Source organism: Pomacea canaliculata, linkage group LG13 (genome assembly GCF_003073045.1).
Source record: "Pomacea canaliculata isolate SZHN2017 linkage group LG13, ASM307304v1, whole genome shotgun sequence".
In the NCBI taxonomy this organism is placed as follows: domain Eukaryota; kingdom Metazoa; phylum Mollusca; class Gastropoda; order Architaenioglossa; family Ampullariidae; genus Pomacea; species Pomacea canaliculata.
In genome coordinates this window covers 1,452,527-1,466,129 of record NC_037602.1, presented here as the reverse complement: position 1 = coordinate 1,466,129, position 13,603 = coordinate 1,452,527, and the positions used below count along the sequence as shown (strand labels likewise).

The 13,603-nt window shown below is 39.7% G+C and overlaps 1 protein-coding gene across 2 annotated transcripts; it reads right to left on the bottom strand.

Annotated features, from left to right (window-relative positions):
- Positions 1-580: 580 nt before the first annotated feature.
- On the bottom strand, positions 581-12,787 carry LOC112554553 (zinc finger and SCAN domain-containing protein 2-like). 2 transcript variants are annotated; one of them, XM_025222362.1, is made up of 10 exons: positions 12,510-12,786; positions 8,540-9,214; positions 7,691-7,870; positions 7,058-7,243; positions 5,886-6,008; positions 5,260-5,574; positions 4,442-4,784; positions 3,259-3,473; positions 2,977-3,136; positions 581-1,979 (listed from the first exon to the last, which is right to left on the bottom strand). In XM_025222362.1, exons 2-10 carry the CDS (start codon positions 9,194-9,196, stop codon positions 1,135-1,137), a joined length of 3,024 nt encoding a protein of 1,007 aa, XP_025078147.1. In that variant the 5' UTR covers positions 9,197-9,214; positions 12,510-12,786; the 3' UTR covers positions 581-1,134. The 2 variants fall into 2 exon arrangements, with proteins under 2 accessions (XP_025078147.1, XP_025078148.1); XM_025222363.1 differs by lacking the exon at positions 7,691-7,870 and having other exon boundaries at positions 12,510-12,787.
- Positions 12,788-13,603: the final 816 nt, after the last annotated feature.

Genomic DNA, 13,603 nt, shown 5'->3' with positions numbered 1-13,603 from the left:
GTGTGTGTGCACATGCCTTCTAGTGTGCATGCCTTCTAGTGCAACATTTCCTAGTTAGTAGAAAACATGAATGCAAAGGTTCCTCCATAAATTTTAAGGAGTGTTTCTTCCTCCCATATGAAAATGTACAGGCAGTCAAGCTGAATAGAAAATGGGGATCACATAGTGGCATAAAATGTTAAGAGGAGATAGATCAGAATCACTGATACAAGCATGCTTACAACTGTGTGTAAATCACTATACTGCTCAAAGGTGCATTCTCTTGTCTCATAGTCTAAGACAGTGATGCCCAACCTTTTTCGGCCTGCGGGCCATATCCATTTCGGACAGCCGTGTCGCGGGCCATATCCATTTCGGACAGCCGTGTCACGGGCCACTTCACCGCAAAAATACAAAAAGGAAAAAAAAAAAAACAATAGAGCAGATACCATTTTTTATTAGAAACAAGTTGTACTTACGATTAATTATGTACTAAATAGTGGGATATTTGAAGTTGTTTTCCCGAAACCAACTTCTGAATGTCCGGCCTCATCGTAGAGACACCAAGTCGGAGCACTGAATCGAAATGTTCGTCCATCGAAAAAAAGATTGAGAGACGCCCCTACGTGGGGATAAATACTTCTTCCTTTTTTTTCGTTTTTTTAAGGTCTTCTTTTATTACTAACATGCCGATTTCCTGCACTGTGGGCAGAAGTTTCGTGGGCCGGATGGGGCCCGCAGGCCGTAGGTTGTGCATCCCTGGTCTAAGACACTTTCATCCATGGGTTAAATGACAGATGACAGACTTTTAAATTGTAATCATACATTTATCTCTCTCATCTATATATAAATCTTTTTTTTCTGAGATACAAATCTTCTGTTTAGAAACATCTGAGGATATAAACAGGATGCTGGTGGGGAAAATTTGCAAAACATTCTGCTTAACAAATGGCTGAAAATATCAAAAAGGATTGCTGCAGCAAAGAATGCCAAAAAAAAAATTACAAAAATACTACAAATAAAACAGTTGTTGTGAATACAGGAAGATGCAGTAGAGAAAATAAATCCTAAAGAACTGTAAATATCAACAAAGGCTTCAACTATAATACCACATGCCAGGCATTGGCAGGCTTTGACAACCAATACCCACACCTTTCAGCTGCTGAGAGGCTGGAATTGAAGCATGGGATCATACTGCTGTGGTTCTCCTGGTGTCTGCATCCCACGTGGTCCAGCATCATCATGGCCTTGGTGAGTGGGCATACCTGGAAACACTGGCATTTTGTTTGCCGAGTAAGGAACCATAGGCGGGTTGGAGTCAAAGCCTCCCTGCATGGGTTTGCCCACCATGGACATAAAGTTACTGGGAGAGGGCATCATAGCTGAGGAAGGGTAGGAGGCTGAGAAAATTGGTGGTTCTGGCATGTGACCTGCACTAGCATAATGGGTAGCTGGGGGCATTGGAGTAGGATACAGAGGTCCAGGATATCCACCATCGCTACTTGTTGTATAGGAACCAAGCTGGCGTCTGAAATCTGCAAACCCAGGAAGGCATTTTTGGGAGGAGCCAAAAGTATGAGTCATCTCAACACTGGCACTGCCAGCCATGCCACTGGGATTGCTACCATCAACATATGTCTGCTGAAACTGGTGTGCAGCCGCATGATATGGTGTAGCATGATTTGGAGGTGATGTCATCTGCCCTGGAAAAACTGGAGGTGAGAAAAACCCTGAGCTGTGACTAGGTAGCGTCGTCCTGTCTTCCTTGGCCACTCCTGCAGACTCCGACTTGATGACGCTGGGCCTATCTGTGGATGCCAGGGTATTGGTTGAGGAGTCCACTTTGATCCCTGAACTACAGGAGCTCTGCGTGGTGCTGGCAGCCTCCATGCGAAGAGCCATCGCTCGTTCTGCTGCCTCTGTGAGAGTGCTGGAGTTGCCTGATGTCCTGTTTCTTTGCTGCTTGGAAGATGGGGTTGGCATGTTAGCACCACTGCTCTCTGAAATCACAATGTTCTGGTCTGTAAAGTACACTGCTGTCTGAAATCATAGTGTTGTGATCTGTAAAGTACACTGCTGTCTGAAATCATAGTGCTGTGATCTGTAAAGTACACTGCTAATTATGCCAAGGCACTTTCAAAAACTTTTACTTGCTATACAATAACTTGAAAATTAGTTCCTTATAGCATTATTACATTTTATTATAACTAAAGAAATACTGCAGACCCATCATGATTTTGATAACAATAAATAATCTAAGAAACCTAAAAAGGTTATGCATATAAATCAAATTTGCAAAATTCAAATTAAATTAGTTATATCCAATTATATTTAAAAAAGGACTCAAATTAATGCACCATGTATGATTGCAATGATATTTAGTATATTGTAGAAGCATGTCGAAATGAATAACTTGTGATGACGAACAACTAGTGCCTAAAACATGATTAAAAATGATGAAAAAAGAGCTGCTGATGGGGCCATATATATTTATCCCAATCAGACTCTAAGAGTCTTAATACCAAGCCTTGGTATTATTTCATGCTGGACCTTTCAAACTAACTCAGTTGCCTGCTTTCTACACATTTGCCATTCTCATAAAAACTATTTTGATTTTTAAATATGATCCTTTAAAGTATCTAGAAATGATCTCAGTTATTCAGATACATTTTTCTTGTGTAACAATATTTCTGTATCTGTGACTAACACAAACAGCAAATGATGTTAAACAGAAGTCTGAAGGCATGTGACCTCACACTAGATGACCTCTCATATACTAGAAATATGCCCAAGAAACCCTCAGCAACCAAACTGATGTAAAAGAGTCCTACTGCTGTCACCCAAACCATGCAAAATCATCAATCTGAAACTGTGCCTGTCTGCAAGTCTAACTAAAGTGCACACAGCCACATTTATTTGGAAATTGTTCATATCCCATAATATAATCCACGATTAGAATCCAACTAAAATTTTATGTATAAGTTACAACATTTTTACCTTTGACCACTCTGGATTTGTTGATGTGACTAATGTTGGTGCTTGTGTCTGCATCATAGGATCCCTCAGAGTCGCTGGCTGAGTCAGACTCTTCATCAGATTCAGATTCTTGTTGTCCAGGCAAAGTTCCTCGTCGTCCCTGTTTCAGGATGTGTGCCACCTTGGAACATAAAACAAAGTAAAACAAAGATCACATTCAAAGAAAATAACTGACACAAAGTTATTTCCACTGTGGTTTGTGCCTTTGTGAAAGCATGCATCCGAATTGTCAAAACTACCAACCTGTCGTGGATGTGTCATGCCCTTCATCTGCCCATCCATCAGATTGAAGTACATAAGAAGTCCTGACTTTTTATGCTCCTCAATGTGGGCCACCAACTGACGACTGCTGCCACAGTGTTGACCACACATGTGACAGATGTGTCGTCCTGAACTCTGAGAAGTTGAAGAGGACTTGGTGTCGTCATCATCCACCGATGCCATGTTTGTGCCTGGACCTTGTACACAAAGTTTTTATCATAGTCTATAACACTGAAGAATCTTTCTCCAAGTAAAAGGCATCATCTTTTATTACCCTCTTCAAGCAATATAGCATCTTTATTACTATCTGAAGACAGTTGTCTCAATGGAAAATAAAATTCACATGCCTGTTTCTTCAACATATAAAAATAACCACATATGTAGGTTTTACAGTAGACAATCAAAAACACAGACTTGAACAAAAAGCAGTGTTATGTGAAGGTGTCCTGATCCAATAGCAGTATACAGCTGACTGCTGACTGTGGGCTTAGGCAGGAGTGAAGACAATTCTTGAATTTATACAATTCTTAAGCTTTACTTAGAATAAACTTTCTTTCCCGTGTGAAATAAGATTTACAACTGCATATAATTTTGGGGAATACTGCAGAAGCAGTGATGATCTTAATCTCTTGTAAGTGAAGTTACTAAACAGAATATGGCATATTACACAATAGCTAGTTAAGATTTTTACATAATATTTACATGCGGGATGACTTTCAAGGAATATTTGTAAAGAACCCTTACCAGAGAGGTTAACTTTCTTTTTTTCATGGAAGAGGGTTAAACTTTTCATCTGTTATATTTATTACAGAAATTATGAATGCACACTCAAGAAATTATGGTAAATTAAGGAAGCAAAGTATGCAATTTGTTCAGCTGACAGTTGTATTGACTGCAACTTCTCTGTCATGCAGTGTTATAATGTCATGGAAATAAAATGTTATATTAATAAAAAATTGGGTAAAAAAATATTGTGTTACTTTTTTCCCCACCATTATTCCTTTAAGAAGGGACGGGTGTGGGGACAAATTTATAGTGATATGATTCAGCTACTGAATGCAGCAAACTATCAAAAATGAAAAATACACAACACAGCATCAAGAAATCTGCACACAGCTGAAATTAAGTTTCTCAGACTCCTCTCTTTTCCACAAATTCCACTTACCCATAGGACTTTGCAATCCTTGAGCCTGCATTCTTTGTTTCTGTGCACGTGCGGTGTGGCGCTTCATGTGCTGTCGGAAGTACCTCTGCTCTGCAAACATCTTTCCACACAGCCCACACACATAGGGTGGGTTCTTGCCGTGGGTATGAGCATGTGCCTCTAGTTCCAGCTGTGACTCAAAGGCATCACTGCATGCCAGGCATGCAAAGTTCTGTTTATCGTCTCCACGATGTGTTACCATGTGTGTCTGCAACTGTGACTGCAGCTCAAATTTCTTTCCACAGATTCCACAAGATAAGGGCTCACCTTCTGCATGAACCACCAAGTGGCGATGATAATGTGCCTGCAAAACAAGTCAAAAGGTCAAAGTTCTCAAACCCTACATTTACCACTTGAAGCACTTTTTGAGTTGCTTCTTAAAATGATGTACTTGTAAGAATAAGAAACTTTCTTTAAAATGAATCAAAAAACAAGTTAGCTGGAGTGATGGTGCTCTCTTCTTTAAAATGACAATTTTGGCCTCAAACTTCAACCCAAAATGGCAAAGGCAGGGATACTCTACCATCGATATGTTACTTTATTGCTTTTTTTAATTTCAACATTTCTTCTCCTGTCTCCTTTTACATCTGTTTCCAAAAGATACAAATCAACCAATACTTAACTGTATTTTTAATGTAAGTCCTTTTTAGCACATACAATGCCTAAAAGAAGAAAAAAAAAAGAACGAAACAGTTTCTTCATGACAGGAACCAAGCCCAAATAACTTCTTAAACTGTTTGTGAGATTACATACTCTCCATTGCTCCATTCCATGTTTACCTTAACAGCAAAACTTTTGCCACACTGGTCGCAAACAAATTCTCTTTCCTTGGCATGAGCCACAGCATGTGCAGTTAGCTCCTCTCCCTTGGCAAATGTCTTGCCACAGAAGTGACACATAAACTCATTCTCGCCCGCATGCATCTTCATATGCTGCTTGAGGCTAAAAGCACGAGAAAATTCACGTCCACAGACAGTGCATTCATGGCCCTTGTCTCCCTGGTGCGTGCGCTCATGCACCGTCAACACAGACTGGGAACGGAAACACTTGCTGCAGTGTTGACACTGGTACCGTTTGTCAGAGGTGTGCACCCTCTGCAACATATCACCCAGGAATCTAACACTGGAGTATATCTCAATACAGCCAATAAAACTCTAAGCCAGAAAGCTATATAAGAAACTTGCTTCAGCAAGAAAGAAACAAAGAATATGAAAAATGTTCTTATTTGCCTTCATTAATCAAAAAAAGAGTAACTAGTATATTTGACAGGAAAAAAACAGGTCTGTATAGTCACAGGAAAAAAAAATTTAACAGATGGTTATTTTTCCTGAGCCACAATGATACTTCTTTCTTTTATATTACAGCACAAGAAACTGAAACCAAGAGGTTGAGAAGTAGAGCTCACCTTGTGCTTCTCTTTTTCATACTGAGTCAGAAATTGTGCTGGGCAAATCTCACAACGGTATATGACACCATCTGACCCATGAGTCTTCATGTGCTGCTTAAAAGCTCGCCAGTCCTCATACACCTGATAAGAAAGATTTTACTCAGCATAAGGCACAGCAATATGCAGATAACAGAAAGATAAGCACTGCAGCCATAATTTTTTATTTCATTACAATTCAAAACGAAATGTACTTTTGTGACAGTAGTACAGTAATAAGTTCAAATAAAATTACTTTGCAAAGTACACATAAAATTAAAAATAAGGAAAAGCACTAAGGGTAATGGATGACAAGGTTAAATGACACAATTCTCGCACTGTGAGATAAAGACTTAGTTGGTAAGCGAGCAATTCAGCATAGATAAAATTTTAAATCAATACTGGACTAATTAGGTATCTGGTGATTTAAACATCACTTTGCTGACATATGATGACTGTCAGCCAAGGACTACCTAACTATGCATGTGATCCACAAGTGGTCTGCGGAGAACCACTGTTTTAGAGCACTTTCAAAGTTAAAAAGATAAAGAGTTTCTTGTTCAATTGAGTGGTCGATAACACTACTATTTATAAATGCAACCTATGATGCAGTGGGATTTATAAGGTAATACCGAGGACAGCAAAAATGCATACAAGAAAATAGGAAATATTACAAAAGAAGCAATCTAAAAAAATCTCCATACTTGATCATGCTAGAAAACTGTAACAAACTTATGAAACTCTATTAATATCTAAGGATGACACTATCTCTTTGGAGTATTACTCAGTTAAACTGGAAAGAAAACAAGTATAGGTTCTATGTGTGTGGGGTTATTGGTGGGGTGGGGGGGGGAGAAGCAAAACCAGGATCAAAGCTGTGAATATTTTAGTTAAACACATGCGCATAACAGACAAAGTGACATATAAGTCCACACATACTTGAAAAAGACTGCTGAGCTAATAAAAGTGTTACATCTAGCCCTGATATACATGAATATCAAACTCTAGATATAAAAATGTCTTACCTAACAGCACATCCACTTTTAACACGTGTACCAAACTCTCATCATAGCAATCCCATCTACAAGCACTTTCAATTTTAGTTCTGAGCAGCGTGCAGTTTAATCAATAGTTAATATGTAACATGTAAATACCTTTCCGCAGTCAACACACACAAAAGGCTCTCTCCGCTCCGAGTCATGTATGATGGAGTGTGTGTCTAGACGTTTTTGACTTTCAAACAATTTGCCACACTTTAGGCAGCAAAAGTGTTTGCCATCCATATGACTTTGCATGTGGTTGCGAAGTCGCTGAGCAGCATGAAACTGACGACCACAGACCTACATGAGGCAAAGACAAGAAATATGTGACCAAACTCAAGGAGAAATGACCAAGAGAAATGTCAGGTCATGGCAAGACAATAAAACAATGTAAGAACAAAACAATGATGATGATCACTGTTAAAGATACAGTAAATTCAGGTCAAAAAGAAACACAATAAATTAAAAAATTGTATTCTTCATGACCTATTTCTCTCTATCTTCACAAAGCAATCCTTTGATAAACCAAATAATGTTGTTAAAAAATAAGTGTAGAAAGAACATAAGAGTGACTTCACAATATCTTCTTAAATATGATCGAAATACCATCTTCGTTATTTAGCCTTGTGTTTGTGTTTCTGCTCTTGTTCCCCCCACTTCCCCTATAACCTTAAAATGACACAAGCAAACATGACATACACAAGCAAACATGACACACACAAGTAAACATGACATGTACAAGCATACCTGACAGATGTGCTTTTTCCCACCATTTGATGTGTGTTTAGCCACATGATACAAATATGACCGCCAGTTATTACACTGGTGTCCGCATGTTGGGCAAGCAAAGGCATCTTTACGTGAGCGACCATGGACTGGCTTGTGAACTTCAAGCTTCTGCTGAGATGTGAACAGCTTTCCACAAATCTAATTCAAACAGGTGAAAGAAGCACATCATGCAAGCACACTGTTAACTTGCTAATGCAAGTGCCCAATAAATATATCACTAACAAGCAAATCTCTAATCTGCCAATGCTGAGATTTACTAGGAAAACAATGCTCCTGGCCATGTCAACGCTGCTGGTAAACCGTTTATAAGATACTGTGGGTCTCCTGCATCCAAAGAGAGGTGTTGCATAGATTCAATTCCACACACACAAAAAATGCAAACTACAAAAAGTTTTGTCTTAAATATTTTTTTAACTGATATGCTTGCAACATACATTCTTTCAGTGATACTTTCAAATATTCAGTACTGAAAAAATACTTTCACAGCTATCCCATTAAAACATTACTGTTTATTTACTACCCTAAATGTCTTGAAGAATTTACCTTGGTAAGAAATTTCACTATTATTTATATCTTGACCTGCTTGGGTACTGCCAACATTGGGCACCTTATCACAACAAACTTTTATAAATATTCCACTCGCTACTTCTAACAATTATGATAAATAACCAAACTCCAGCCAATACTTTTGTCCAACCAGAAGCCTTCAAACTACTAAATATCAGTGAGATACAAATTTCAGTATGTTGTAGGAATTTAAGGTTTATTAGATACTATAAGAATTTAAAGCTGATAAAAGACATTAACCTCACAACAGAAAGGCTTTCCCTTGGAATGACTCATCATGTGAGATTCATAACGCGATGGCACGCGGAACTCCTTTCCACAAACATCACACTGATAGCCACCACCTGACCCAGGAGATTTACGCTGCCCTGAGCGTCTGTGGTGGGGTATATCTTCCAAGTAAGGCTGGGATGGTACAGAAACCATTGAAGCATGACTTATTTGTCCAACAGGACGAATAGCATCCAAAGGAGGAAATGGAACATCTGGGGACAGGGAAGTCTGTGCTGGCAATTGCTGAGGTAGTATTCGTTTGATTCTTGATTTTGATGGCTTCCTTTTAGATTGACGTTGAGCAGCTGTGTCAGACTGATCATCTGCATCATCTCCAGTCTTCGCTTCTTTGTCATCGTCGTCATCATCGTCATCTTCACCCTCATCAAGTTTTCGATGCTTAGATGGAGAATCCTCCCTCCCTTCTGAGGATTCATCAGATTTCTGATCATCATCATCTTCACTGCTAGCATCATCATCTCCATCATCAGATCCAGATTCCAAAACAGCCGAGTCCTGGCTCTCTTCCTCAACATCTTGCTGAGCACTGTCTGACTTCTTAGCAACTGTAGTAGACATAGGATTTCTCAGTTGCCCTGTTGACCTATCTCTTTCCTCGTCCATGTTTAAAGTGTCACAATGCTGCAGCCCAAGAAAGCATGATAGAGTATTATTTTACTGATTTAGTTCTTAGAACTTACAACTGTGCAAGTATATAGTGTCAAAATGGTTAAATACTTCACTCAACATCTACAAACACATGCATGCATGCAGACACATATGTAAACAGGACTGGAATGCCACATACAGACACAATACAAAATTCATGAAACCAGTGTGAAACAAAAGTTGCTCATGCACGTTACTTTGTCAAAAGCATTTCAAAAAAAGTATCTCTACTACTATATATACCTCATGTACTAATATTATTAGTATGTAATGCAGGCCAATTTCAAGTGCCATCAGCAGCCAATGTTAAAAAACATTTGGAGCTTTCTGATAAAAACAACTTAAAAATATGATGTTTATATTTCAACATTCTGGCATAAGTACAATTTAAAAACAAGGTAAAAAGATATAAAAATGCTATTATCACCTAACCAAGTGAGATTTTTTTTACAATTTGTTTTTCAGATATATGAATAAACATAAGAGGAGTGTTTCTGCTTCACAAAAATGTTATCATTCTGATTTTAGTTTTCTGTCCAAATAATTACGTGCTTTTTGTTTTCTCCTACCAAGCCCTATCAACTTGTAATGGATTACCCATCAGCCTTCATCACTCTGATTCTCTTACCACCTTTAAGTCTAAATGCAAGACTCATCTTTTCAGAATAGCAACTTCACTCCAACTCTGTCCTGACCATAGGAGTGTATAATGTGTGTCTGTATTTACTTGGTGTATCAGTGTGTCTGTTGTAAAAGTGCCTGTCTGTTATATGTAAATATTGGTGCATGGTTGATTGATTGGTTGGGAAAGTACTTCCACCTAGAGAGGGGAGAGAAGTAGGGAGGATGCCCAAGTACTGAAAAAAAAAACCCACCAACAGGCATCTGTGCAAACAGGTGTCACACAGAGTCTCAAGATGAGATCTGAACCCAAACCTTTCAGTAAAATGGTGACAAGTGAGTTATCTAACTTTTTATCCTGAGTAAAATTGTCTGATCATATAAAAGTGCTTTTTCATGTTTTGATGCACTAGTGCCAGATTTGGGGAGGTGGGTGGGTCAGCTACTAACTCACAAGAAGAAAACTAACACAGAAATTTGCTTGTCACCGTATTGCACATTTGGATAAATAATATGTAACAGCCAAATCTGGTAGTGAAAGAAGCGTAGCGGGAGCGCTTGTTTGAGGCAGCGTGTACCACTGACAGTGGCTGTTCCCTCCACCCCGCATCCCCTTCCACCCCAAGCTTGGTTGCGTGAGACGGACAGAAACAGCAGGTGACCTAGCATCCAAACTGTCCAGTACAAATAGCGGGCAAAAGTCAGTGCTCGCACCTGTTTTCCTGGCACGGGAACTGGCACTGTTTGGTAAGGCAGTAAAGCTTTGAGACTGAGTTAGCGAGAAGTACCTTTTTGCCGCAAGGCTTTTTGGTCCGCTGGAAGAGCAGCTCGCGACACTCAGCCTCTTTCCCACCCTAGGGAGTTAGGTGCTAGGTTTTAATTGGTAGGTAGGTTAGAATAGATATATTAGTTGTATGTGTACATTATGTAAATAAATTTATGTCTTTCAACCTATTTACCTGTATGAGCTTGTCAGTGCCAACGAATGCTAGTGTGTCGTACGCGTGTCTTCGTCTTGTAAATGAGGTGAACGTGTATGACTAGCGCGAGTGAGATTTGTGTTGTCCATGTAGTTGTGACATTGCCGCAGACAGAATGCAAGTGAAGATCTGTAGAATTGATGCACTGATAGAAGAGACACTTTAGTCTGAGATAGTAAAGCAGGGTCTTTTGTGGACTCCAAGGTAGGGTGCGTGGTGGATGGGAATAAAAAAGAACAAAACGCAATGTAAAGATTAGATGATGCTCCCGACTAACGAGAGCTAGAATTTTTAGTGGAAAATTTTTCTTGGGAACTTTTGTCCTCTTCCCTGGAACACCAAAGAGGAACAAACTGATTTGGCACTATGGTAAGAGGGCCGCGCAGGTGTTGGTCTTTTAACGAGGGTCAGTCAGTCTGGTTACAGAAGTAAATATTTTGTTTCCTCCCAACAGTGCTTTCACAAAATGCACATTTTGTACAAAAATATTAGTTAAAAAGATAGCCACTAAAATTTATCTTGTGAATTGTTTACCATTTATGATGTTGCATGAAGAACATAAAAACAGTCACTGCATTTTATAGCTATAACTTAGTTACTTGCACCTGGAAAAAAATTCCATTTTTTCATACTGTTGGAACCATATGAAGCTTTCTGCAAGCATTCGCTACAACAGCCAGGAAATGAATTATAAATTTAGGATATTTCTAAATGTAAATGCAAAAATCCTACAATATTTTTTAAATTCTGAATTCCCCACTATAACAAAATTTAAAATATCTGAACCTAAACTTGAGATGTATCATCACTTTCCTTTGTAACCAAAACTAATTCCATAATTAATTAGAAGTCTGTGTGTGGGCGAATGCAATTTAAATTGTCATAGTCTTAAACAGCTGCTGAAATATATATATATATGTGCATAATTTATTTTTTGGTTACAGATGTCTGAACTTGTTCATCGTTTTGGGAGATAAAATGCAGCCCTGTGGTTTGCCTTAAAAAACATAATCATCTTTAATAGACTCATAACAATTTTGGGGTAGTTGCTGAAGTCTGGAGTGGAGAATGGGAATTGGGTTGGATCCTCCAAAATGTGTGAGATTCATACAAGCAAGCAAGCCTTAGCGCATAAGCAGCTTGAGTGTATAGCAGATATCTGTATAAGCAGCTTGAGTGTATAGCATGCAGGTATCTGTAGAAGCAGAGTGTATGGCAGATCTCAGTAGCGCGTGGCCGGCAGAATGTCGGTGCACCACCGCTGTTTATTGATCCACGAGCGAGGCTACATTTGCGCGCGTGCGTGTGCATGCGTGCGCATATCGCTGCCGGGGATCGTTGGAGCTCCCCTCCCTGTCTTCCTCAAAACACCATACAGCGTCAATTCGAAACTTAACATTAGAAAATGTACATAATTTGAATATAAAACAGCTGAGACAACAGGCAGGAACTAGGTATGACCCCAAAACAAACGAGGTTCTCAAGAGATCTGGAAATAACGAGTCAAACACTTCGTCTACGTGACACATTCTCAGTTGAAAAATGGATGCCGTGGCCTAGTTATGTCCCTTGATTCTGTCAGCACAAGCTCGAAAGCTTTTGCGTTCGTTGGTGTGGACTGAACATTTTATACCAAATTTCTGAACAAGATGACGGTGATCACTTACCTTAGCTTGTCTTTCTATAGTGTTTCGAGGATTCTACGTTCCGAAAGTGTTGATAAGAGAGGCACGCTCGACCAGCGAACACACCGACGAACAAAGACGCGCAACAATGTACTTCCGTTTGCCAGTGACGGAGTTAGGGGGCGCTAGAGGCTGAACACACACAACAACACACACGCCGACACACGCCCGCCACGTGATCGCTCACACAGCGTATGAACGCGCACCGCAACGCACGCACGCAGCATTCACCACTTGCGCAGCCGTACACACCACACAACGCAAGCGAACACGCACTGTGAGTTGGGCTGGCGCTAACCAACGCGCTGGCTAGAGTCCTATTGACAAGTTCGGAGAGCTTTGTGTGCGAACACACAAGAGAACGCACGCGTGCCCTCACGCTAGGCACACATAAAGCCTCCAAGCGCACAGTGCTCGGACTTTTCCCTGAGTACAGTAATTGCGCCATTTTCATGTATGTGTGTGAGAGACCCACGCCAGGATCAAATATCATTGAAATTCTACTTACCTATAATGAGCCTTGGTTATACAAAATATTGTTCTTCGAACACGTGGGAGAAAGTAGGGAAGAACGATTTAAAGCTTGCCAAGTGGACCAATGCTAATGGTAATTTCTCAAGGCACAGAAATTGAAGTTTACGGTTGTATTAGTACGGTGGTGGAAGTTGGAAAGCTGTAAGAGCAGGAGGTCGGCAGATACAGTTAAGGGTGTAAGGCCTCGTGCACCCATACAAGAGAAATTTGGGTATATGGAGTTTCCGTAATTTTGCCCGCGAAGGTCTTTCGTTAAGGTCTTTCCAGTGTGTGTACAGTCATTGGGCTCTTCTAGTTTATGTACAGTCATTGCTATCAGCATGGCTGAGCCACAAACAGTGCACAATTAAGTCTGCAGACTGAATTAAGTTTACAGTGATTCCTGGAAATTTTCTTAAGAGAGAATTAAGGAACCATGTATTCCAAAAACAGGCGCTACCGTGAGACCGGGTACAACTATATTAATTAAAATATATATGCTTGATATAGTGTCATGTACATCGTGAAATTTAATGCAGAGTTTAGAAAAGAAAAACTAGCAG